Source organism: Lasioglossum baleicum, chromosome 17 (genome assembly GCF_051020765.1).
Source record: "Lasioglossum baleicum chromosome 17, iyLasBale1, whole genome shotgun sequence".
Classification (NCBI taxonomy): domain Eukaryota; kingdom Metazoa; phylum Arthropoda; class Insecta; order Hymenoptera; family Halictidae; genus Lasioglossum; species Lasioglossum baleicum.
Window position 1 is genome coordinate 6,638,128 of NC_134945.1, and position 25,335 is coordinate 6,663,462.

The 25,335-nt window shown below is 40.9% G+C and overlaps 1 protein-coding gene across 4 annotated transcripts in view; it reads left to right on the forward strand.

Annotated features, from left to right (window-relative positions):
- The window catches only part of LOC143217609 (uncharacterized), a 380,663-nt gene extending 355,769 nt beyond the window's left edge, over positions 1-24,894 (forward strand). For 3 of the 4 annotated variants that reach the window (XM_076442080.1, XM_076442082.1, XM_076442081.1), the window contains exons 7-9: positions 9,962-10,210; positions 11,875-12,106; positions 12,943-24,894. In XM_076442080.1, the coding sequence (XP_076298195.1) occupies positions 9,962-10,210; positions 11,875-12,106; positions 12,943-13,171 (710 nt within the window). In that variant the 3' untranslated portion in view covers positions 13,172-24,894. The remainder of the gene's footprint in view (positions 1-9,961; positions 10,211-11,874; positions 12,107-12,942) is intronic. The other variant, XM_076442083.1, reaches the window with a different exon arrangement.
- Positions 24,895-25,335: the final 441 nt, after the last annotated feature.

A 25,335-nucleotide genomic window follows, 5' to 3' on the forward strand; every position in this document is an offset into this window, starting at 1 on the left:
GCACCATAAAGTGGCGAGTTTTCCCATTTTCGATCGTTTATAACTCGCAAAACAATTAACCAATTTCAACGAAATAAATTGATCAATTAATTAATTAGTCCGAAGAAGTTCCTCGAACATTTCTTTTGGTATAAATCTGATTTTCAAAATTTCAAAAATGCGTTTGGTCAACTGGTATAAATTATACACACGCTGCGAAAATTTCATTGAAATTGGTCGATTGGTTTACGAGTTATAATCGATCAAAAGTGGTAATTTGTAGTGCACCATAAAGTGGCGAGATTTCCCATTTTTGATCGATTATAACTCGTAAACCAATTAACCAATTTCAATGAAATTTTCGGAGCGTGTATAATTGACAGGCATTTAACATCTAGGCCACATAGGAAGAATTTAATAAAAATCAGGAGACAGTTACTTTGGGTCGGAAAAGCGTCGATAAAAGTGGATCACGTTCATCTTCATAATTTGGACATTGCCAAACGACTTGATTTAAATAACTCGTAGTATAACTCTGCGTATATTTTCTACTTTCATCTTTCACATGTCGATTTTCATTCGTCGATCTAATTCTAACAGTTATGAGCTGTCGATGCTGCCATATGTTTTGCATCCTGAAAGGGTGCATAGTCCATTGTCGCAAGCTCGTGTACCTAGGTGGTGAGATTTCCGAAGCAATTCGTACGGATCTAATCAGGATTAGATTGGCTTCGTAGTGTTCATATGTATTGATAGTGGATCGATCGCCGATAGACCAATCTGTGACGGAACAATCGTCAATGCTACAGTATACCTAATACCTAATACTGATGGTTCCGTCGTCGATATCCATACATGCCAGGCGCGCTATTAAACTGAATCAATTGGACAGCACCCCATTCTACAAGAATGAGTTTTCTACGTTTCGAAAAGTCAAACACAGGGTGGAGCAATAACTTTGTCATTAATTAGACTGCGGATTTTTGAAGGGGGCTGGGGGCAAACGAGGCTTTAATATCGTTTTTCTCAAAAACTATTGTCTTTATGCCAAAAATCAATACGACACAAAATGTGTATTTCGATGAGGTTTACAACTTTTATCTGAAGTATTTTTCAAAATTCCCATTATTTATGGAAGTAAATAGAAAAACTATATAAATTTCAAAAATAAATTGACCCCTGCCCAGTTATCTTGGGTCATAACAGCCAAAATAATAGGTTTACGTAAAAAATGTATACAACCTTTTTCGTAGAGATTTCCACGAGCTTCATTTTTTGTTTGAAACTTTTTTCTCTAAAATCAATATTTTCGAAAATATTTAGTAAGAACTGTCAAACCTTTGAAGGGGGCTGGGGGCAAACGAGGCTTTAATATCGTTTTTCTCAAAAACTATTGTCTTTGTGCCAAAAATCAATACGACACAAAATGTGTATTTCGATGAGGTTTACAATTTTTATCTGAAGTATTTTTCAAAATTCCCATTATTTATGGAAGTAAATAGAAAAACTATATAAATTTCAAAAATAAATTGACCCCTGCCCAGTTATCTTGGGTCATAACAGCCAAAATAATAGGTTTACGTAAAAAATGTATACAACCTTTTTCGTAGAGCTTTTCCTGAGCTTCATTTTTTGTTTGAAATTTTTTTCTCTAAAATCAATAGTTTCGAAAATATTTAGTATGAACTTATCCTATATTATCCTCTCAGGGACAACCTGTATAGTATTTTGATACAAATAATACATATGTATATGAATTATAATCATGTGTCACTGCAGATACGTAGAATGCTTGTATCTATCTCTGTGTAACGTTTCCTATTTTCCCGAAATATGAATTGGTGAATGCAAATGATTACACATTATCAATCCATGTGTATTTACTACATCGTAATTATTCACCGTCTTCCATTGAAGTATTGTGCCGCGTGTCGGGATTCGATAAACACCGTTCAACAATCATATTTGTCCACACGCTTATCCTGTAATACAACAATGAATAAACCAAGCGGAAGTTCGTGTGAGGTGTTACATTGATCGCGGATCGTCGCAATATTTTTAATGCCATTCGATCCGTCGATATTCCTAAATGCCGCATTGCACGTTGTTTAAATGCATGAATACATAAATGTTAATAAGAGTTCGTTGTAAACTGCATGAGCGTCGTTTGCAATGTTTGTTTTGTTCCGTGCATCGGAAGAAACGTCATTATTCGGGGTTATGTAATTCTTCGTTAGTGGCTGCATGCTTTGTTCAAGTATCGAATGCGAATAATTAAAACAATGCAATACATAGATTAGATTGATTGGAAGTTGTTAAATATTGTTAATAGAACTCGAAACATAATTGAACAGCGGATGAAGGATCACAATTTTTAACTTTGGGTCTTTGTTTGGACTAGTAAGGAGGTAAACATACTAAAAGTGCCCTTTTTCCGGTTTTCCGCTTATATCTCGGAAACTATGGGTCCTAGCAATGAGATCATTATATACAAAATTAAAGCCGACAAAATGGGCCACAAGATTGATTCGATTCAGTTTTTCGCTATCTCGCATAGTTTCCGAGATATCCGCGCTCAAAGTTCACTAATTGTGCTGATGAGTTAGCTAGTCAAATAATAAAAATAGTGAACTTTGAGCGCGGATATCTCGGAAACTATGCACCCTAGCGACAAGACCATTCTATACAAAATTAAAGCTGATAAACTGTGCTATAAGTTTGATTCTATTCAGTTTTTCGCTATCTCGCATAGTTTCCGAGATATCCGCGCTCAAAGTTCACTAATTGTGCTGATGAGTTAGCTAGTCAAATAATAAAAATAGTGAACTTTGAGCGCGGATATCTCGGAAACTATGCGTCCTAGCGATGAGGCCATTCTATACAAAATTAAAGCCGTCAAAATATGCCACAAGATTGATTCAATTCAGTTTTTCGCTATCTCGCATAGTTTCCGAGATATCGGCGCTCAAAGTTCACTGGACAGTACGTGTGTAGAGAAAAGTAGTTCAGAACGATGACCTTAATTACATATTTCAAGGCCGTTCGGAATAATTGCCGCAGCATTTACAAACAGGAAATTTATTCGTAATTCAGAGAACAATCGGCGTGGTAGCTGAATTATTCAAACAAGCACAGAAATTTGAACTGAAAAGCGGATCGTCTGCATTTTTCCATTTCCAAGTTATCCAATTTTGAGCATCCGCTTTCGAATTTATTCCTCGAACGGAAATCCCGAGAAAATGCATGTATGTACGTACGTAAAACTGAAACAGCATTGCATCAGAAACGAAAATGTAATATCAGTGGGAAGAATAGAAACGATATCGGGAGTTTCCGAGCGATGTATATGATTTTAGAAGATAAAAAACAGATATTAAACTGCGAGACATACAAGAGAGTGTCTCGCGTGACTCCGTGATGTTGATTCGAAATTTCGAGACGGTTGATTTGCTGATTCGCGCGAAAATTCCATCGCGTCGACAGAATTGCCTCGCTCGGCAGTTCCGTGTATGTAAATCCAGTATCTCGGTGCCTTCCCTTCCAGAACCACGTTTAAAGTGCCTCGGTTTTCTCGATCGAATAATCACCGACAACAGCAGCACCAAGAACTCGGCATTACCGCTCCGCAAATTGTAAGCCGTAACATTTTTATTACCTATCAATCCGCATTATCACACGTGGGCTAAATAGTTACAAGCCGCTTCCTCAAAATCTAATGAAAACGTCGACTTTGCTAATTTTTTATTGCAATAAATCTGTCCTTGCACTCGGAGCTATTTTAACTCGAAAATTAAACATTTCTTCCGGCCCAGAATATCACATTCCCTACGATTTTTTCAATTTTATGAATACGAAATTGGTACAATACAAAACTACTTGATTTTTCATTATTTTTTTTATGGGACTTTCACCAACTTAATTGTGGCATTTTTCTGATTAAAATAGCGGTTTAATTAACTAGTCCAGTCAATGAATGCTCATAAGAGGGGTGTAGAAGGAAATGGAAGGAACACAATTTTTAACTTTGAATAAACATACTAAAAGTCCCTACTCCTAAGAGGTGAGCTGAGTACAGGGGGGCACGTAGAAGTCACCTTTTTCGGTTTTCCGCTTATATCGCGGAAACTATGCGTCCTAGCGATAAGACCATTCTATACAAAATTAAAGCTGATCAACCGAGTCACAAGATCTATTATATTCAGTTTTTCGCTATCTCGCATAGTTCCTGAGATATCCGCGCTCAAATTTCACTAATTGTGCTGAAGAGTTAGCTAGTCAAATAATAAAAATAGTGAACTTTGAGCGCCGATATCTCGGAAACTATGCGTCCTAGCGATGAGACCATTCTATACAAAATTAAAGCTGATAAACCGAGCCACAAGATCTATTATATTCAGTTTTTCGCTATCTCGCATAGTTCCTGAGATATCCGCGCTCAAAGTTTACAAATTGCCTTATTTGACTAGCTAACTCTTCAGCACAATTAGTGAACTTTGAGCGCGGATATCTCGGAAACTATGCATGATAGCGGAAAAGTGAATTCAATCAATCTTGTGGCATATTTTGTCAGCTTTAATTTTGTGTAGAATAGTCTTATCGCTAGGATGCATAGTCTTCGAGATATCCGCGCTCAAAGTTCACTATTTTTTTTATTATTTGATTAGCCAACTCTTCAGCACAATTAGTGAATTTTGAGCGCGGATATCTCGGAAACTATGCGAAATAGCGAAAAACTGATTCGAATCAATCTTGTGGCTCGTATTATCAGCTTTAATTTTGTAGAGAATGGTCTTATCGCTAGGACGCACAGTTTCCGAGATATAAACGGAAAACCGAAAAAGGGGACCTTCTACGTGCCCCCCTGCACCCCACTTACCACCTAGGAGAAAAACCACAAAAAAATAGTGTCCTATTCCGATCTATGTCAGAACACAGAACCGATAATTGTTTTAGAATGTGACATTACTTTAATGGTAGTCGTAAAGCTGGATAGAACTAGCCCGGGCCTACAGTATGACTTTCAATCCGAGAAAGGTGAATAATCTGTTCTAACTTTCTGCTTCTTCGAAACGCGCCGGACTGAATTATGAAAAGATTCATCTACCGCGAGGTTTTGTAAAATTGTGTCGGCACGTCTGCTTTGAGCAAATGTGAAATGTCTCACATCGGCAGACATTTTCGTCGAAGTTCGACGGGACAACGACACAACGCATACCGATTACGACACGTAGTTCGCGTATTCCGTTGGCATGAGTGACGAAGCTTCGCGCCCGACCGATCTATAATACACGTACTTCGAATTTCCATTCGCATTGGCATTCAGCGGGGTAGCGGCACTTCTCTTCCCTGAAAAATATCCGTCCGCTGCGCTGGTTGTCTGAGCTCGGAGAGAGCCTGTCGAAAGTACAGAGTATCAGTATCTCCTTTGCGGGTCCACTGACCCGTAAAAACGCGGGATGAATGGCATACTGGGGGTTATCGTCGGTCTACGACACGCTTCGTCCCCGCTTTCCATTATTTCAGAGAGAATCCTTGCATCTTGCAACGGATTACAACACCACTGACCTACAATGTCGAGTCGGACGAGTTGCGGCCAGATCAAGGGGATAGACCACCCTGACATGCTAATACCTAATACATTTTTAACACTAGAACTACCTACAGTTAAGACAAAAGCTATTTCTATCAAAACCAAAGTCAAATTACTTGTTGTTGTATGCGTAAAATCTTGTAATCGAATTTTAAACCACTTCCCGATGAGCTGCAAACTTGAAATTTTAAACATAGCTCAGAACTGGATGACAATGCAATATTAAAAAACAAATTTTTAAGAAAAACTGCGTTCAGGAGAAAAAATTTTTTTTATATTAAACCTCACACCTCGCCGCGCGACGCTCGATAGTACGTGATCGCGTTCAGCCATCCCCACTCCGCGCGTCAGTGCTCCCTACTCCACTACGCGTTCCCACTCCGACTCATCCCCACTCCACTGACCCATTCCGCACCTAAGGAGCTCATTGTCAGTGTGGTGTTCCGTTCATTCAGTTCCATTTCGGACTCCATCAAGAGACTTATTAAAAATATTATGAAGTGGTAATCTTCCAGCAGTAGACACTCTTCTTTTATTTTTTCCCAGCTGTTCTTGTAACGATCTTGTATACTTTAAATCTTGAAAAAATTAATTCTGTGAAATCTTTTTTTGTATCGGCGGAATTGAATGAGATAGGGTACTTTTTCTGGTATTTCAAAGAGACTCTGAACATTTAAAGCTTTAAGAATTATACCGTATAATAAATGTAAATATATTTTTCAATATATAAATTTATATTACCGTAGATAATACACCGCACCCCTGTATTGATGTTTAGTCCATCCTTCACAAACCGAAAGGTCTTTGTCCGCTCGGCGATGATAACGATGATAATTAATCACGGCGAATTTTAATTTCGATTTTAATTTTAATTTTAATTCGACCGTAACAAGGACAATTGAAATAACCAACGAAACCCGTGTAATTTCCCGTACATATAGTTCGCAAATTCAATCGGTATTGGATAATGTCCTTCAATTAAACTTTAGTGGAGTGCTTCAATTTCGCAGCGCATTACCATTTTGTTTCAAGTAGTCGCGAACCGTGGAGCATCATTCCACAACAGCACTCCAATTTGTAATCGAAATACATCGTGCGTCCTGTCTCACGGAATTCCTCTCGTATCAGATTTTCTCAAATCTTTATCACTGACACCATCCTGTGCTTCCAATTAATCGTACATTTTTTCTATAAGAATGACAGGATTGCAATTTGGTGGAGAATTACGCATCACTTTATTCCCAATACTCTGTAAATAACGCGGCTGCATACCAAGTTTACGCTATCTCTAAAATAAATCGTCCGCGTGTCCCGTATACTGATCGTCTGCACCCTCTCCGTGCTCCCCCTACTTTGTGCTACTCCTACGCTGTGCTACTTCTACTCCGTGGTTCCCCTATTCCGTGCTACCCCAACTTCGCGCTATCCCTACTCCGTGCTATACCCTACTCCGTGCTGCCCCCACTTTGTGCTATCCCTATTCCGTGCTACAATGGTGACGCTGAGCTGGGGACCGCAAGAGTGGGATCTCACAGACCCCCCTACTCGGTACTATCCCTACTCTGTGTAATCCCTACTCCGTGCTACCCCTACTCCGCGCTATCTCTACTTCGTACCACCCCTAGTCCGCGCTATCTCTACTTCGTACCACCCCTTGTCCGCGCTATCTCTACTTCGTACCACCCCTAGTCCGTGCTACCCCTACTCCGTACTATCCTTACGCCGTGCTACCCCTACTCCGCGCTCTCCCTCCTCCGTACTCGCCCTAATCCGCGCTACCCCTACTTCGCGCCATCCCTACTCCGTACCACCTCTAGTCCGTGCTATCCCTACTCCGTGCTGCACCCACTCCGTGGTCCCCCTACTTTGTGCTACTCCTACGCTGTGCTACTTCTATTCCGTGGTTCCCCTATTCCGCGCTACCCCAACTTCGCGCTATCCCTACTCCGTGCTATCACTACTCCGTGCTACCCCTACTCCAAACTGCCCCCAGTTTGTGCTATCCCTATTCCGTGCTACAATGGTAACGCTGAGCTGGGGACCGCAAGAGTGAGATCTCACAGACCCCCTACTCTGTGTAATCCCTACTCCGTGCTATACCCTACTCCGTGCTACCCCTACTCCATGCTGCCCCCACTTTGTGCTATCCCTATTCCGTGCTACAATGGTCACGCTGAGCTGGGGACCGCAACAGTGGGATCTCACAGACCCCCCTACTCGGTACTATCCCTACTCTGTGTAATCCCTACTCCGTGTTACCCCTACTCCGCGCTATCTCTACTTCGTACCACCCCTAGTCCGCGCTATCTCTACTTCGTACCACCCCTAGTCCGTGCTACCCCTACTCCGTACTATCCTTACGCCGTGCTATCCCTATTCCGTGCTACAATGGTGACGCTGAGCTGGGGACAGCAAGAGTGAGATCTCACAGACCCCCTACTCTGTGTAATCCCTACTCCGTGCTATACCCTACTCCGTGCTACCCCTACTCCATGCTGCCCCCACTTTGTGCTATCCCTATTCCCTGCTCCAATGGTGACGCTGAGCTGGGGACCGCAAGAGTGAGATCTCACAGACCCCCTACTCTGTGTAATCCCTACTCCGTGCTATACCCTACTCCGTGCTACCCCTACTCCATGCTGCCCCCACTTTGTGCTATCCCTATTCCGTGCTACAATGGTGACGCTGAGCTGGGGACCGCAAGAGTGAGATCTCACAGACCCCCCTACTCGGTACTATCCCTACTCTGTGTAATCCCTACTCCGTGTTACCCCTACTCCGCGCTATCTCTACTTCGTACCACCCCTAGTCCGCGCTATCTCTACTTCGTACCACCCCTAGTCCGCGCTATCTCTACTCCGTGCTACCACTACTCCATGGTGCCCCCACTCCGTGCTATCCCTATTCCGTGCTACACTAGTGACACCGAGTTTGGGACCGCAAGAGTTGGATCTCGCAGACCCTCCCCACCTGCGCCCCACCGTCGAAATCACTGCCATCTCCTGATGGGCGATCAGTACAATATTTTATACAGGGTGTCCCGCATACAATGGACAACCTATTAGGAAGTAATTCTACACTCAAAAGTGAGACGAAACTAACTACTTAGCATAGCATGCAGTAGAATCGGTAGGTCATGGTCAGACGCATCAGAATTATTTCCTAATCCGTTGTCCATTATATGTGGGACACCCTGTGTATTCTCCAGTGGAATTCATGGAACCACGTTTAGCATCGTACTGTATATAGTAATACCTATGTGTGTTCGTTGTCATTTCACTAACGCGACACTATCGCCGATAAATGTGCGCGTGTTAGATTAGCTCATTCAAATTCGTTACTATCGTGTTTTCAAGTAATCAGCTCGATCCTCGCTTTCTTGTAAATAACAGACGGGGGATGATGGTGGTGTGTAGATTATTGGCACCACTCTGTGCATCGCGTTCTCACCTCTCCAGAGCCGCCAGATGAGGACAAGTTACCCCCTCTCTCTCTGGCAGTACCGGATTAGTCACGTGACCGGGTCGTGGCGGTAGAGTGGGGGAACAGCGTTGCAGGAGGGGGAGGTATAGAGTGGGGACACAAGTCTTAATCTGGCGACTCTCTATCTCTCTACTACTCACTTGAACGTACAATATGCTGGTAGTGATGGGACTTGTAATAAATTCAGCACCGGATCAATCTATAATGTGGAGTTTTCCTAAAACGAGATTTTATACAGATGTTGTTACTCCAATATTATATGTTAGCTTTTCTGTAGAAGATCCACTGAGTTCTGTGCAATTCTGTAAATGTTTGTTTCGTTCAATTCTCAGTTTTACAGGGTGTCTCAAAAATTCTGTATTTCTTCCTGACTTCCTGATCTCCATAGTTCGGGAAACAGCAGTATCATGTTTCTGACAATTTCCTACTAGTTCTGATTATTTCCCGATAGATTATTATGAACAGAGGTGTTTCAAAAATGGTATGAACTTCAACATAATTTTTTAAGAGAACGGTTTAGTTGCGACTACGGTTCCTCTCACAAATTTGGTCCTCAAGACCAGTAGAACACGATTAAAAAATTTTGTTTTTTTTCTGACCTTGTCCTTCACGATCAAGGTCAATTTTTCGGGGGTTTCCATACGTAATTTTCGACTAAATCGGGGGTGTAGAATCGAGCTACGGTGTCCGCGACACATAATTTTGTGACACCCTGTACTTCCGGCGCGGTCGACGCAGTCATAAAGAAATAGTTTCCCTACACGATCTCTGTCCCCGCTCGGAACAGGCGATGGGAGCTAGATCGCGACTTTTCTATAGCGTCAACGATTTCCATCACTACATTAAAGTTGCAATTTTCACTTGTCGATCAACTGCTTGAATTCTCACTTGTTTCTCGCGTCTGAACAGTGGACACGCAATCGGGCAACTATAAATCGCTCGGCGCAGGAGCGAAAGACTTGTCGCTAACGCCTAAAGTAGTTCAAAGGATGGTAATGTTTGGGAACAACGTGGATGATGATATCAATGCTAGGGAGCTTACCACCAGTACGATGTCGCCGGTTAATTGTACGACAGTAGTCTACGCCTTTCCTGAAGAGGATCGCGTCGTTGTTGGATATATCAATGAATGGATCAATGCATACTCATTCATATCGAGTAAGTACGAAGCCGTTACCATGTCGAACTGTCCTACGATCGGTCGATAACACGCGGACCCATGAAAATCCTTTGTCGATGTTGATTCCTCTTTTACCGACGATTTCGTTGCCGGTAAAGGCGGATTTTGTTTTACCGACGATTTCGTCGCCGGTAAAGGCAGATTTCGTTTTACCGGCGATTTCGTTGCCGGTAAAGGCAGATTTCATTCCTATCAACTGTCGGGAAGTTAACCCGCGGTCGACGCGGTATCTACTAGCGTTAATTTGCCCTCCGTAGATCATTGATCTGCAGCGCGTTATTCCGAAATTGTTGCGGATAGCATAAATGACTCTTGTATCGAACGTCGAGAATGAAACACGCATTTGTCGGTAGACGTTTAACACTGGAGAGTAAAGATTAGTAAGTAAATTTGTTGAGTACTGAAGGAATGGGTTGCAATGTACAGTAAAGTCCCAATCTAAGTCCTCTGCTGTGACATAGATCGCGACCGGATACTATTTTCTTCACTAACAAAATTTCTTTATTTTATATTATTTTTTTATGGGACTATGACCAACAAATTCGTGGCATTTTTCTAATGAAAGTTATGTCACATATGATATAATTCCAATTATATTTATTTGTGTAATGAGTAGACAGCGGATTTTATGCATTTCTTTATTTATTATTTTAGGTGTAATTTAAAACAGTGGAAACATTAGAAGAATTTAATAATACTGTTATATTATTTTTGACCTATTGACCCTTTAGAGTCGAAACTGTATTTTAACACGAAAATTAAACATTTCTTCTGACCTAGGATATTTCCATTCAATGCAATACTCAAATGTTTATTTATTTATTTGATGTAAAATAATTTAATATAATAATTTTTTGTTGCGTTCGAAAGTTTCATCGTTCGTTACACAAGTAACTATCGCAATTATATCATATTTTTGGTACCATTTTCATTAGAAAAATGCCAGGAACATGTTGGCCAAGGTCCCATCAAAAAATAATGAAAAATGAAGAAGTTTTGTAATTGGATTGGCATGTTTACACTTCTCGTCCAACCCCCAGTAGAAGGGGTAGGCCACCTGACTTGGAACGGTCACCGCGGTCGCGCTTAGATTGGGACTATACTGTACGCAGAAACATAAATGCCATGCTAGCTTGACTTTTTCTCCTGTAGATTACCGGAAGGTATGCATAGTAGAGTGCATCCGATTGCTCGAGAGCGTGATTAATTTCCATGGTTTGCAGACCATAGAGTTGGGCACCTGTGTTTGGCATTGCATTTTCTCCAGTGGCAGACACCTCTAGTAGTTTTGCATGTGCGACTTGACGTCCCGCGAATTTCGGAATGTTCTAGGATCAGGCATGCACAACTGGACGGCTTGGGAGCGGGAGCTGGCTGGCACACGTAGGGTGGGGAGAACTGCAATACAAGTCACTTACAAATTACACTTAGTGGGTTCCCCTTCCATACGTCCGAGGTAGGTCTCTGCTCCGAGAGCGGCCGGGAGCCGCTGGCCAGCTAATGAGCCGCTCTGAGAGCCACGAGTTGTGCATGCCTGTTCTAGATTGTATAACTCGATCTGTCCTTGTTTCTTAACCCTCATCCGTCCCTCATTTCACGAACTGAATCTAATCGATACTATTCGCTGTTTCCCTTCGGACAGAAAATCAAGAGAAATTCTACCTCTACATCATCGTATCGGTCACCGCCGGTATACTAATTTTTTTGGGATTGGTGATCGGACGTCTTCTGGTCAGTCGTCATCGTGCCAAAAGGGACGCGAAGTTCCATGCGAATAACGAGGCACTCCCGAATGGATTCACCGATGACATTTCCGAGATCGACGCTGATATCGATCTCACGACACCGGTGCCAGTCCCGATGCAAGACGCAAGGTACGTAGATATGTAAATCCTCTAGAAACGCAAAAGCCTCGGGGAGATTCGTTTACACTCATCGTAGATGGGACTAGTGTTGCCAGATGAGGTAGAAACCGGCTTCATTTCCTCTCTTCCTTTTCCCCTTCCACTATCCCATTCCAGAACGCCGGATCGCAACGAGTTTTTGTGTGGACATAGCTTACGCACCCTCGTGAACTATCCAATTGGTTTTAGCCGCCAACACGAAACCGTTTTCGAGAAAATCGATTTTGAATTTGGACAATATTCGTATCACTCGGATATCCCAGGTTCGCACCCCGCGCGGGGACATTTTTTTTTTGTTTCCTTTTCGAAGTTTTTGCGATAATGTACAATAATTTTACAAGAAATAAGCAACAAATCAAATATATTAACAATTTCCGAGATATCAGCGCTCAAAGTTCACTAATTCTGCTGAAGAGTTAGCTAGTGAAATAAGGCTCTTCTTTTTCACAATTAGTGAACTTTGAGCGCGGATATCTTGGAAACTATGCGAGATAGCGAAAAAATGAATCCAATCAATTTTGTGGCTCATTTTGTCAGCTTCAATTTTGTGTAGAATGGTCTTATCGCTAGGGAGCATAGTTTCCGAGATGTAAGCGGAAAATCGGAAAAGGGGACCTTCTACGTGCCCCCTCCTAGGAGTAGGGACTTTTAGTATGTTTACCTCCTAACTAGTCCAAACAAAGTCCCAAAGTTAAATATTGTGTTCCTTCCATTTCCCTCTACACCCCCCCTTATGAGCTTTCATTGACTGGACTATAAGGCGACATTGTTCGACCGTGAAGCTGATATTGCACCATTTTTTCTAGGCTCCCTGAGACCCAACTGGCAGAGAGACTCCACGGCGACCGTTACTACGCAGACACCAGGATACCGTTGTCGCCGACCTCGATTCACCCTCCGCCGGGTCACCACCCAGCCAACACAGGCGTGAGGGTCGACTTAGGCAACCACATGGTCGGCACCGACAGTCTACACACAATCCTTCGCCCGGAGAATCCGCGGAGCTTAAACACCAAAAGCTATTACTACGGCTGACAGGAGGAAGGGGTTGTCCTGCGCGAGGGACGGCCCTCGTCGTTGAGCCCGGTGCCGGAAGTGAGCACGCGGAAGTACTGCTTCTAATCGAGATGCCGATTTCCGAAGGGACAGCCGAGACGACGTACCAAATCACTGTGAACTGCTATCGAACCAGGTGTTCCACGTTGTCGTCGTCGTCATCGATCAATCGTTGTTTCGTCGAGGGGCCTTGCCTGGTACCGGAAACCAGCACGTGCTGGTGATGTTCTTTTTTATCGTTTGCCTCCGCGGAGAGACTTTGATTTCCAATCTCGTAAACCTAGCGAATGGTGTGGACGAAGCTGGACGTGTGATCTGGTGAAACTCGAAGGCCGATGTAACTGTGTTCGACGCCGGGAGTGACGTTCGGAGACGATGATCGTTTGTAAATAGGGTTTCGGTGCTGCGGGTCCGAGAAGTGTTTCGATCGACGTCCGAGACGATCGCGCGGAAAACAGGGTTGGGAAACGCGTCGACGAATTCTGCGGTGACGGAAAAGAGGACACTCGGAATTCTTATTGTTGTTGAGGATGCTGTTGTTACTGAGAGATACTGTTTTTAATCGAGAGACACGTAGTTGTACAGCGCTGGATTATGGGTTAGAGCAGTGGTGAGCAACCCGCGGCTCGCGAGCCGCATTTGGCACGCAACAAAGCGTTCGTTGCTGGCTGCGTAGTCTTATGTTTCCACTTTTGGCCCACTACCACGAACCTGAGGCAGTGTTGTTAGATCGGGCGATTCTAGCGATTCTAGCATCAGTGAAGTACAAAGTTGGGGTACCTTGGTCACCCCGCATAATTTCGCAACATGTTTCTTTCATGGAAAGGTCCCAGATGCGCGGGGTTTCTGAGGAAGAGCAATTACAGTTGTTTGGTATTACCCACGAAGGCCAAGGTACACAGTGTCGCATGGTTCAACGATGTTCTGAAGCATTCCGGCCGTTGCTCAGGACTGTAGGACGCAACCGGTCCAATCTAACAACACTGAGCCCTAAGGACTGAGCGTAAAGTAGATTTATGGGTGAGAGGGGGTGTCCTGCGAGCGGGGGGATGGTTGACTGCGGCCATGTTGAGTGGCGCAGACTGTGCTGCGCTCTATAGCCGACTGTAGGTACTAGTGCAGCGTCTGCACTACATTTTTAGCATGGAACAGAACCTGCATCATCTTTACCGGGAAACAGGACTCACTTTACTGTTATTAAATCTGTGGCGTGGATCAGAACTAGCTTCTACCACCGACGAGATGCTATTAAATGATATTAACTGTTAATTAATAGTATTCTGAGCTTTTCTTGATCATGCCTGGCCTGCGATTATGGGAGGCAGACGCTAGGTTAGTATGCAAAGTCCCCGATAGAGCGCGCCACAGTCTGCGCCTACCCTAACCTAACATGGCCGTCAAAGTTAGTCCACGCCGCGCGGGTTGCTCGTCACTGGGTTAGAGGATATAAGTATGTTGATCGTGAGCGAACAGTTAAAGATTTTATGCGGAGAGCGATCGTCCTGTGTCCGGTACCGGAAGCGAGCACCCGAGACGTCGTTGAACTCGAACGATCAGGAGTTTTATTATACGGACACGCAGAGATATTTCATTCTAGACTTACACGATTTTTCGACTTATTCAACTTCCAGCGAAGCTCTTTTGTATTTCACGGTGACGATGCTCTGCTCGTGCGATGAAATTAGCGAATTTTCTGCAACGTCGCTTTGCGATAAAGTCCGCTCCCGACGAAATTACTTCTATTTTCGTAAGTCAGACGATCGCTTCGAAACCGACGATGAATTTCCAAGCGAAACTCTGATCATTCTGCCAGCAACCGTTCAATCGGATCGGAAATTAACACTGCCTGTTTAACGGTGAGAACAATAACAATAGATACTTGTCGAAACGGTATACCGATATCCTGGATATATGTATGAATACAATAATTTATCTCGCGCACAAGTTTTACATTAGAAGGTCGCGTTCCTTTCTTTGTCAACCGAAACAAAACACCTACATATCCGCACAAACCAGCGTCGCCAGAAAGTGACCAAACCAGCACTCGAGGGGAATACAAGGTACCCCCTCTCTGATGACCAGAGTAGAGTAATATGAGACACGTTGCGCGGACTGGTCATCAGAGAGGGGGTATTTGATTCCCCTCGATTGCTGGCGACCTGGCGACACTGCTGCACAAACTGTATACGGAACGGAAATAATGCTATCGTGCTTCCTGGTCAATTGTGAATTATCGTTTACCGTTCAGCACAAGATTTTCTCTGGCTTCTGATTTTCTACCGAGCTACGTTGTCCACGTCGAAGTAGTCTCGTCTATAATAGCAGTCGATTCTGATGCGTCTTCGATAAATAATGTTCGTGACACGAATTTTGTAACAGTTTGAACTGACTTGAAGCGATTGATAATTAGTAGATTGCGGATTTTATGCATTTATGACAGAAATGGATACGTACGATTTAAAACAGTGGACATGTACAAAATATTCTTTTATATTATTTTCATACTAAATATATTCGAAAATATTGATTTTCGAGAAAAAAAGTTTGAAACACAAAATGGAGCTCGTGAAAAGCTCTACAAAAAAGGTTATATACATTTTTTACGTAAACCTATTATTTTGGCTGTCAAATCCTCGTTTGTCCCGCAGCCCCCTTCAAAGTTTTGACAGTCCTTACTAAATATTTTCGAAAATATTGATTTTGGAGAAAAAAGTTTCAAACACAAAACGGAGCTCGTGAAAAGCTCTACAAAAAAGGTTATATACATTTTTTACGTAAACCTATTATTTTGGCTGATATGACCCAAAATAACTCAGCGGGGGTCAATTTATTTTTGAAATTTATATAGTTTTTTTATTTACTCCGTAAATAACGGGAATTTTGAAAAATACTTCAGATAAAAGTTGTAGACCTCATCGAAATAACCAAGGACATAATTTTAGGGGGCTGCGCGAGAAAAAACTTGCAAACTAAAAATTGTTTTTATGGATTGTGGGAAGCAGGAATAACGTAAAAATTGATTTCATCCCTTAACAACATTGTTACATTACAACAGGAACATTACAACATTCTTGAATGTTTGAAATCTTTTACTGTTTTACATTTCACCCAACCAACTTCTTCATAAATGCATAAATGATTGATAATTATCGTCAGTCAATTCTTTCACGGTTAAACAATATTCAAATTACATAAACTTGCATTTTCTTATGTATTAGGGTGTCTGAGACGTGAAACGTTCGAATGTTCACATTTTCGATAAGCAGACGACGGATTTCATGCATTTGCAACAAAAATGATTCAACAATGTTGAATTCAATGTTTCAACAATTCGAATTTCGCATAAAGATCCTCCATCTGCTGATAGGGCACTTCGAAAATGATTATTTGAACTTCTTCGACCAACAAAAGCTCAATGGCTGGATTATCAGCGACTCTTTTTGATATTTGGATTGTATTTACCAAAATTATAATTTTATACGGAGACATTAATCGAGCGGAAAGGAATATATAATTACTCGCTAAATATACATACACATTTCCTTGTATTATTATCTGAATATTTCCAGCGTCTCACAATTCTCGCAGACATTGATTTGCTACGTGAAAAGCCGGGTGGAACGCTAGGCAGCTGACTTCTTCTACTAATTTTCCTCCAAACATTGTTTCTCATTGCATCAGTGACTCACAAGCAGTGTTCCGATATCATCCAGCATTTTTCGTACGATGAATGGCCGCTGGAGGCGCTGCGCGGAGAAAACAGTAACGTATCTACGGTGACGAGGTAGTGGAGCCCTGCGCCCTGCGCGTTGAGACAGTTATTATCGGCACGGAAGTACCGCAACAATCTGTTCCGGACGAAAAAACTTCAGGACGTGTCCTACAGGTTACAAAATAAACACAAATATGCACATGTTACACATTCATTTTTCCGAATCAGATCATACAAATCTTTCCAAATTCTGCGGGGTGCTCAAGGTACCCCATTTCATCGAGAAGCTTACGTTACTGAGGCTGCGAGCGCCTCTAGCGACCATCCATCGCACGAAAAATGCTGGACGATATCCGAACACTGATCACAAGTAATTATATAAACGTGGTAAATAACTTCTTTACGCTTAGCTGATATTTTCACGGTGACTGTTCGATCTGCTCAGAGTACTAGCGAACAGTATCGCGTTAACTATCTTCCGATCGAGAGCCACAGGCGGAGAGGAATGGCGGCGATCCATGGATCGAAGGTGCGCACGACACACGAACGAAAACGACACGCTCGAACGATACGAATCGACGGTTGATCGATCTCCCTAGATTTAATCTCTTGCGACTGTTCTCGCAAGAAGAAAGTGTACCAAAACGTAAAAAGATAAAAAAGTAAACGAGAGATAAGACGGAGAGAAAGGAAATCGTTCGATCAAACCTTCGATATCGACAGCACACATTGGGATCGAGGTACACAATAGTGATCGATATCTGAAGCTCCAAAGGAGGTAAATCGGTCGATCTCAACGAAGTTACAGCGGTTTTGTATTGCGTGCTCACACACACACACACACACACACACGCGCGCACACACACAGGAGAAAAATAAAAACAAACAAGAAAAGCACACCGCGAAAACGACTTTTATAGAGAAACGATCTGTATGTATATCACGCTGTAAATAGGAACAATGATCATTTACTGTAACGTTTAAGGGAACGAAGAGCGGAGTGAATGAGCGAGCGCGAGTGAGAACGAGTGAGAGTACGCGCGTATCTCTTTGTCGAGAGTGTAACGCAATCGAGGAATACGTCTCGTGGACGTGAGATACCGATACTGCCATCGAATCGATTTCACGATCCTGCGCGATTCAGGATCTGCGGCTCCTCGGAGAGCGCCACCCTTCTAACCGATCGTGATCGTTAGTGGGAATGAATTTTCGAAACGAGGAATCGTTTGAATCGTTAATTCGACAGAATTGCAATCCGTTCGAGAAATTGTTTCTAGTTAAGGCAGTGTTTCCCACGCCCCACAGGGGGGCAATTTGATTGTTAAGGGGCTAGGGGGTTATCTTTTGTTATGGGGGGGTTAGTCTAGACTCTCGTTTCCAGGATTGCAAGGGTGCGGAATGCGCCATCTTTCACGAAGATGCAGAGATGGGGTTTTTCAGTGGTGAAAACAGCTAGATAAAATCTATCTAGGTGGCAATCGCTTTCTAAAGTTCTACTTTTACGTTTACGAGGCGTAATTTGCTTTATTCAGCAGCGCAAATTTGCATTATTCGCAAGCATAAAGCTGCGCACTGACCCGGTAAGCAAACATGCTCGATTTTGGACAGTAGGCTGTGCCAGCAGAACAACATACTTCTGCGTCCGAATGAGTATCGCTTTATGCTGGCACAAGCTAAGGGCAGCACGGTCGCACTAATGTGGCGGACGCCGGATAATATCCCTTGTGTAATTAACCAAAATGTATAGATTATTTAAAACCTTGCTATATTTAACATGTTTTCACAAGTTCTTATTATAAGACTATAAATTCGTATATTAGCGAGTAAAGAATGGACATTCAGAGAAATTTTGTGATATATTTTAGAGGAACATTGACGAATTGTTGACGGAAATACAGTAAATGCGTACGTTGGTACATGGTTGACTACACAAGGGATATACATGGTCGACATCCGCCATATTAGTGCGACCGTGCTGCCCTCTTAAACGAAGACGGTGCTGCCCTCTTAAACGAAGGACCTAACCCTGACCGGGCCAGCATAAAGCGATACTTTCGCGTCCGAATGAGTATCGCTTTATGCTGGGGCAGGGTGTGATGTTCAAAATCGATCAGATTCCGCGCATCCTCAGTTTCCAGCTCGTTCCGACAGCATAATGCTCGCCATCTGCTGGCATCGTACGATTGCAGGCTGTGCTCAACGTCTGCTCCAAGCAGGCCTGGCTGACTGGATAGCTATTTTCAGAAATTACGCATTGTAAACGTAAAAATAGGACTTTTGAGGACTATTGCGGCCTAGATTGATCTCTTGTCTAGCGCTTTGGACTACTGAAAAACCCCATCTTTGTATTATCGCATATCTGACAGTTCCAATGTTAGTAACAAAACATTTTATAATCAATTTCGACCGAGGTTTCTATTTTAACGAGACTCTTAAGAGAGTAAATGAACAATTATTTAATTTATAGCTCACAGAAGCTTTCAAGAAACAATGAGAGATCATTGTGCAAACAATATTATCAGTAAAATGTGAAAATACATGATTCAGTAACGAAAATTAATCAAATCTTATAGTGAATCTTGACTGGAAGAAATTTTTAGGTTGGCGCAAGAAATGTTTCCCTCATTTTGAGTCTGATAAAACACTGTAGCAAAATGGGAATTTGCACAAAGATCCGTAATCTAGTTACGTTAACGTATATCTGTACAATGAAACGTTCATTTAATTGTCTCAAAATTTTATAAATTTAAAAAGGGGTAATGACTGCCCTTCGCTGACTACCTTTCGCTGGTTTCCCGTCACAGATCAAAGTTTTTTTGATTCTCAAGTTTGATTAATTGAGATTTCACTGGTAAAAAGAAATAAAGGACTCTCAGTACCTGTAATTATAGTACTGATGTTACGTTGAATTTTCTTGTTGACAAGTGCGACGGTCGCCACTCGATTCCGACCGATTATTATTAAGAGCGAATGGCGTGGCAGAAGCTATCCAATGTACAAAAAAACGTTATACAATTGATCACTGATTTGTCTTTGTCACGATCGACTTTTCATTAGCATGATTAATGTTCCGAGACGGTTTGTAAAGCGAGACACGCTTGTCTCATCGATCACGATCACCTAACCTGTAAACAATAATGTCCAGTCTGATCGTTCGTGTGTTAATTTTAAGGTAGATGTACATGAAATCGATTCCACGTACGTTTCGATATTCACTCCGATTCCAAAATTCACTCAATTAATAATTAATGTTTTGTTACGTTGCGCAGGGAAATAACAATACTCTTTTGTAAGGATTTAACTGTGGTGCATTGTTCCAATTTGTCCGAAATATTTATACTTTTTTTTTAGTATACAGCAATTTGACAATTCTGTGTACATTAATTAATTAATTTTTTCTCTAAAATGGGCTACGAAATTGAATAATTTCCTGAACAGTGCACGAAGGTTAAATGGCGTATCAACGATCATGCGCAAGAGCGAAAACTTTTAATTGTAGGTGTCCTTGCAATAATTGACGATACGTTTGTAGATTCATTATATTTATTGATGTTTTAAATTTTATTTCATAATTAATTGATTAAATTTTAATTCGAATTTATCTATTCTTCACTGCAAAGAAGAATGTACTTGCTAGTCGACGATTTTAAGACTCTACTGCGCATCTGACTCTGACTCCAACGGAACTCGTTCATTGGCTAATCCCCCCACTCGTGACTTCGCCGACCACGTGATCATTGGCTGACGCCATCAATTTTATGGCTGACGCGCGACGACTTGCGCGGTACAAGCGTACAAGTACATTCTTATTTGGAGTCAAGTATAGACAAATTTAATTGAAACGTAACGCTTAATGGACGTTCCGAATGCCATTAGTTCTCGCGCATGATCACTCTTTTTTAATTAATCGATAAAAGCGTAATAGTTTGTAATATTAAAGCAACCGATTTGTATATTACTTATTGTTAGCTGTAATTTTGCACATTCATTGCAACACTATCGTAGATAACGAAGGATTAATGCATTTACAACTTAAGGGCTTGTTTATTTAACATTCGACGGTTGAGTGACTCACAAGGAACATCGCGGCGTGACGAATCATCGCCAAGCATTGATTTCGATAACGATGTTTCACGGAAAGCATTGACAATTATTTCCCGAAACAATTACGTATTAAATAATGAGGAAAAAAAAAGAGAAAGAAGTTGTAAAACCTATACGAGTAATATAAAAACGAACGTAACGCTAAATTAAAATGGAATATGTATGATTGAAGTTTCTATATTTGTTACTGCACCTCTGAAACAATGGAAACATGGAAATGATGTTCGATCGCATAAAAAAATTCACGTTTATTATTATGTGCTATGTTCTAACGTTTAATAAAAAAAATGGCATGTAATTTAATTCACTGAGTTGCGTGATTCACCTTACATCAAGCTCTCTTTACTAATTATTTGCGTACGTTTATATATCACTATACTGTTGTCCCAAAACAGACTGCTCTCGTGCAGAGGGCAGGCCGGTCGCACTAACATGGCGGACCTAACCTTGTTCTAGAAGTAAATATCGGGCATAATCGGAGCAGAACTTGCTGTAGAAAGGTAAACCGAATTTTATATTTAAATTTCTAAATTATGTAATTTTAAGTTTCATATATTTTCTATAATTTAAATATTTACGAATCTTAAAGTAATGACGGTCACTTTTGCCCGACATTTACTCTTACGGCAAGGTTAGGTGCGCTCTTAGGGCAAGGTTTGGCCTGGATTTGCCCCAAATTTGGCATCAAATAATGCAGGAACAAATGGTTCGGAATTTCTAGACAAATTTTGGTGGCAAATTAACAACAGATTGTTTACAGGTAATTTATAATTCGAACAAACACTGATTCTGTTAGATCTGTATTAAAATCTCTTCCTTTAAATTCGATAGATTAGTTCTGCTTATAAATTGTTTCCTACGTGACTAATTATTGAAAATCGTTATACTTGGAATCCCTTGGACAAAATGAAATAATTAATATATCAATATAGACATTACTATGGACAGTCCAGCAACAATGGATTTCTCGAGTCAAATCTTATGAATTTATAGTGCAATAAATTTTCAACCAGTTGAATAAATTCTTACTGAAAGGAAGAACATTTATAAAACTAGATTTGCATCAGAGTGTCGGCGAAAAAAAGGCAATGGCCGAGTGTGCTTGATGTCCCCGTGAGTCAGTCAATTATTTTGACGTCTTCGAGAAGTGTGAAGGAGAGCTGTGGCATTCTACTGATTAGTTCCCGTGCCGGAATAATCCGTCGTGGCCGTGTTTTTAATTGGTCCGGCTTAATTAAGCCACTCGTGCGGGATTGTTGCGAGTCGCACGGGTCTCCTGGAACATTCTAATTGCCGGAACAACGCTGCCTCTCAATTCTTTCTTTCTTCTTCATGCACCTTCCGACGGGCATTTTTAGCGTCGTCTCTTTCCTCTCTAATTTTCCCTCTTCAAGGTCAGATGTAATCTGACCACGTGACGACACAGCGTCTTTTTAATGAATTTCAAGTAAATCGCTTAAAACTTTTCGAATTTATGCCAAATAGATTACTGATATTTTTGCAAACGATTATTTTCTTACTAAATATTTTCGAAAATATTGATTTTAGAGAAAAAAATTTTCAACAAAAAATCAAGTTCATAAAAAGCTCTACGAAAAAGGTTATATACATTTTTTACATAAACCCATTATTTTGGCTGTTATGACCCAAAATAACTGGGCAGGGGTCAATTTATTTTTGAAATTTATATAGTTTTTTATTTACTTCCGTAAATAATGGGAATTTTGAAAAATACTTCAGATAAAAGTTGTAGACCTCATCAAAATACACATTTTATGTTCTATTGATTTTTGTCATAAAGATAATACTTTCCGAGAAAAATGATAAATTATTATTCATTTGAAGTTTTGAACATTTAATATCGTTTTTCTCAAAAACTACTGCCTTTACGACAAAAATCAATAGGACATAAAATATGTATTTCGATGAGACCTACAACTTTAATTTGAAGTATTTTTCAAAATTACCATTATTTACGGAAACAAATGGGAAAAACTATGATTTTCTAATGGTTTCCACCATTACAATAAAATTTGCGCCAATTTTAAGAGTCCAGAGTATTAAAAAAATCGGAGGGTTGTCGCTTTCGGAAGTTCATCCGAAAATTCGGAAGTTTATTTATATTGATATCTATTTTCCGTAAAATCCGAAGAATCAGGTCTGGGACATGTATACTCGATTCGTAGTAATTTACCGTGGGTCCAATATATCCCATTGGTACTGGCTCAACAAAATAAAATGGAAATATAACACTGCGTCTAGATAAATTACGGTATGTCAATGTTTCGAGAGTGAATGGGTTCGCATTGTTTGTAGACTGGTTTGTATGAATAAATCTTAAGGGTTCATAAACTACGATAAGTTAGTGGCTCACATGGCTTTGATGTTTCAATATTTATTCATGTGTCATCCCGTGAAATTTTCTGATCATTTTTCAATTTCAATCTGAAATGTGATAGTCGCACGTTCGTGGTTTATTTGGAAATTGTTCGACTTCTAAAGTCAAAATTATTTTAATGTAATTTATACTTGCAAGTTGTGCAAAATTAGTTAATAATATTAGTTAATAATTCTCAATCTTTTAATATTTATTTTCATAGTGTTGATCATTCCTTCTTTCAGTAGGTCTATTATCAATGAAATAACTTTAATCGCTTGAGAAATAAACTAATTTCGAAAAATTGTTGAATATTTTATAATATTGAAATGTTAGCTTTCAAAAATTCTTATTCACTGAAATTTATACGACTAAAAATTCAATTATCAATAACATATAATTATGTTGCAGTGTGTTAAGAGTTGAAGTTAATAATTACTAAAATTAAAAGCTGCTCTTTACGTCAACATTTGTGCCTTTCTCTTATAAATTATGTAATCCAGTAGATTTCTACGCGGAGAATCTGCAGATCCAAGTTTCGATCCTGTAGGATCAATGGTTCAGGAGTTACGGATGTTTAAAGTTCAGCACTTTTCATGGTTTACCTGCTAAAAACACTTCAGATTGCTCAACTTTAAACAACCATAACTTCTGAACCATTGATCCTACAGGATCGAAACTTGGATCTGCAGATTCTCCGGGTAAAAATCTACCGGATTACATACCAAATACATCCTAATTTATAGGAGGAATGCTCTGGCAGTCGTTAACTTGTTTTTCGAGGCGATTATGTGGCAATTTTATGGAAGCTGTAGCTCTGGGTTGGTTAAACAATATTTTTACGCGTCGTTATCTAATTTGTCGAGAACCACAAACACCGTGACGATTCGCTTCTCGATATTACCGCGATTTTTGTAAGAATACGACTAAAAATGATTTAGGGAGCATGCGCGAATGGCGAGAGTGGCGAGCACCGATGAGATTCGAATGCGAGTGCGTTCTGTTGATAAGCACCTTTGTAAATATCACTGTACCATAAATAACCGTGTACTCTTCGGGTTCGACTCCTCCCCGATCTCGAGAGGCGAGCGAAGCAAGAAGATAGTTAATAAATTGTATATCGCGTTGCCATGGTAGCGCGAACTTATTGCGATCGGAAGACTGACGCAGCTATGGAGAGAAACGAGAGTTTCGAAATTGATTGTAAGCTTCGATTAGTGAGACTGTATTAAACAAGTTGCTGAATGATATTACTATAATGATTACATTGTAAGAGACGATTTTCTGAGTGGAACGTGCGAGAAACGCGTGATATCTAGGTACTTTAGAGTTTATATAAAAAGTAAACGACAATCGATATCGCGGAGGATGTGCGAACGGTAAAAGTGTGTCGTTCTGTTGACAATTTTCGAGCGGGTCCGAACTTTGAATGTACCACTAATGTTTCCAATTTGTGTAACTCTATCCCTCAAATGATTTACAATTATAATAAATAAATTATGAAAAGTCGAGTTCTCTTTTCGTAAGTTCTTATGTTTTTATTAGCTCGCATTCTTGAATGTCTGTTCGTCTGTCTGTCTGTCAATTGACTTTAAACTATCTTCCCGATGAGCTAGATACTTGATATTTTACACATAGCTCAGAACTGGATGACAATGCAATATTTAAAACAAGTTTTTAAAAAAGCCTATGCGTTTAGGTGATATAAACTATTAAATAATTTAACCGTTACACCTCTCCGCGTGACGCTCGGTAGTACGTGATCGCGTTCAGCGGTCCCCACTCCGCGCGACAGCGCTCCCTACTCCACTACGCGTTCCCACGCTGTTTTAAATCTTACAAGTGTTTTCATAACTATTAAAAATTCGCATCACAAATTTCGAGGACTATCCGTATGGGGTTAGGAACCTGTATGGGGCTAGGAAAAATTATTTTATACTTTTTAGTCCG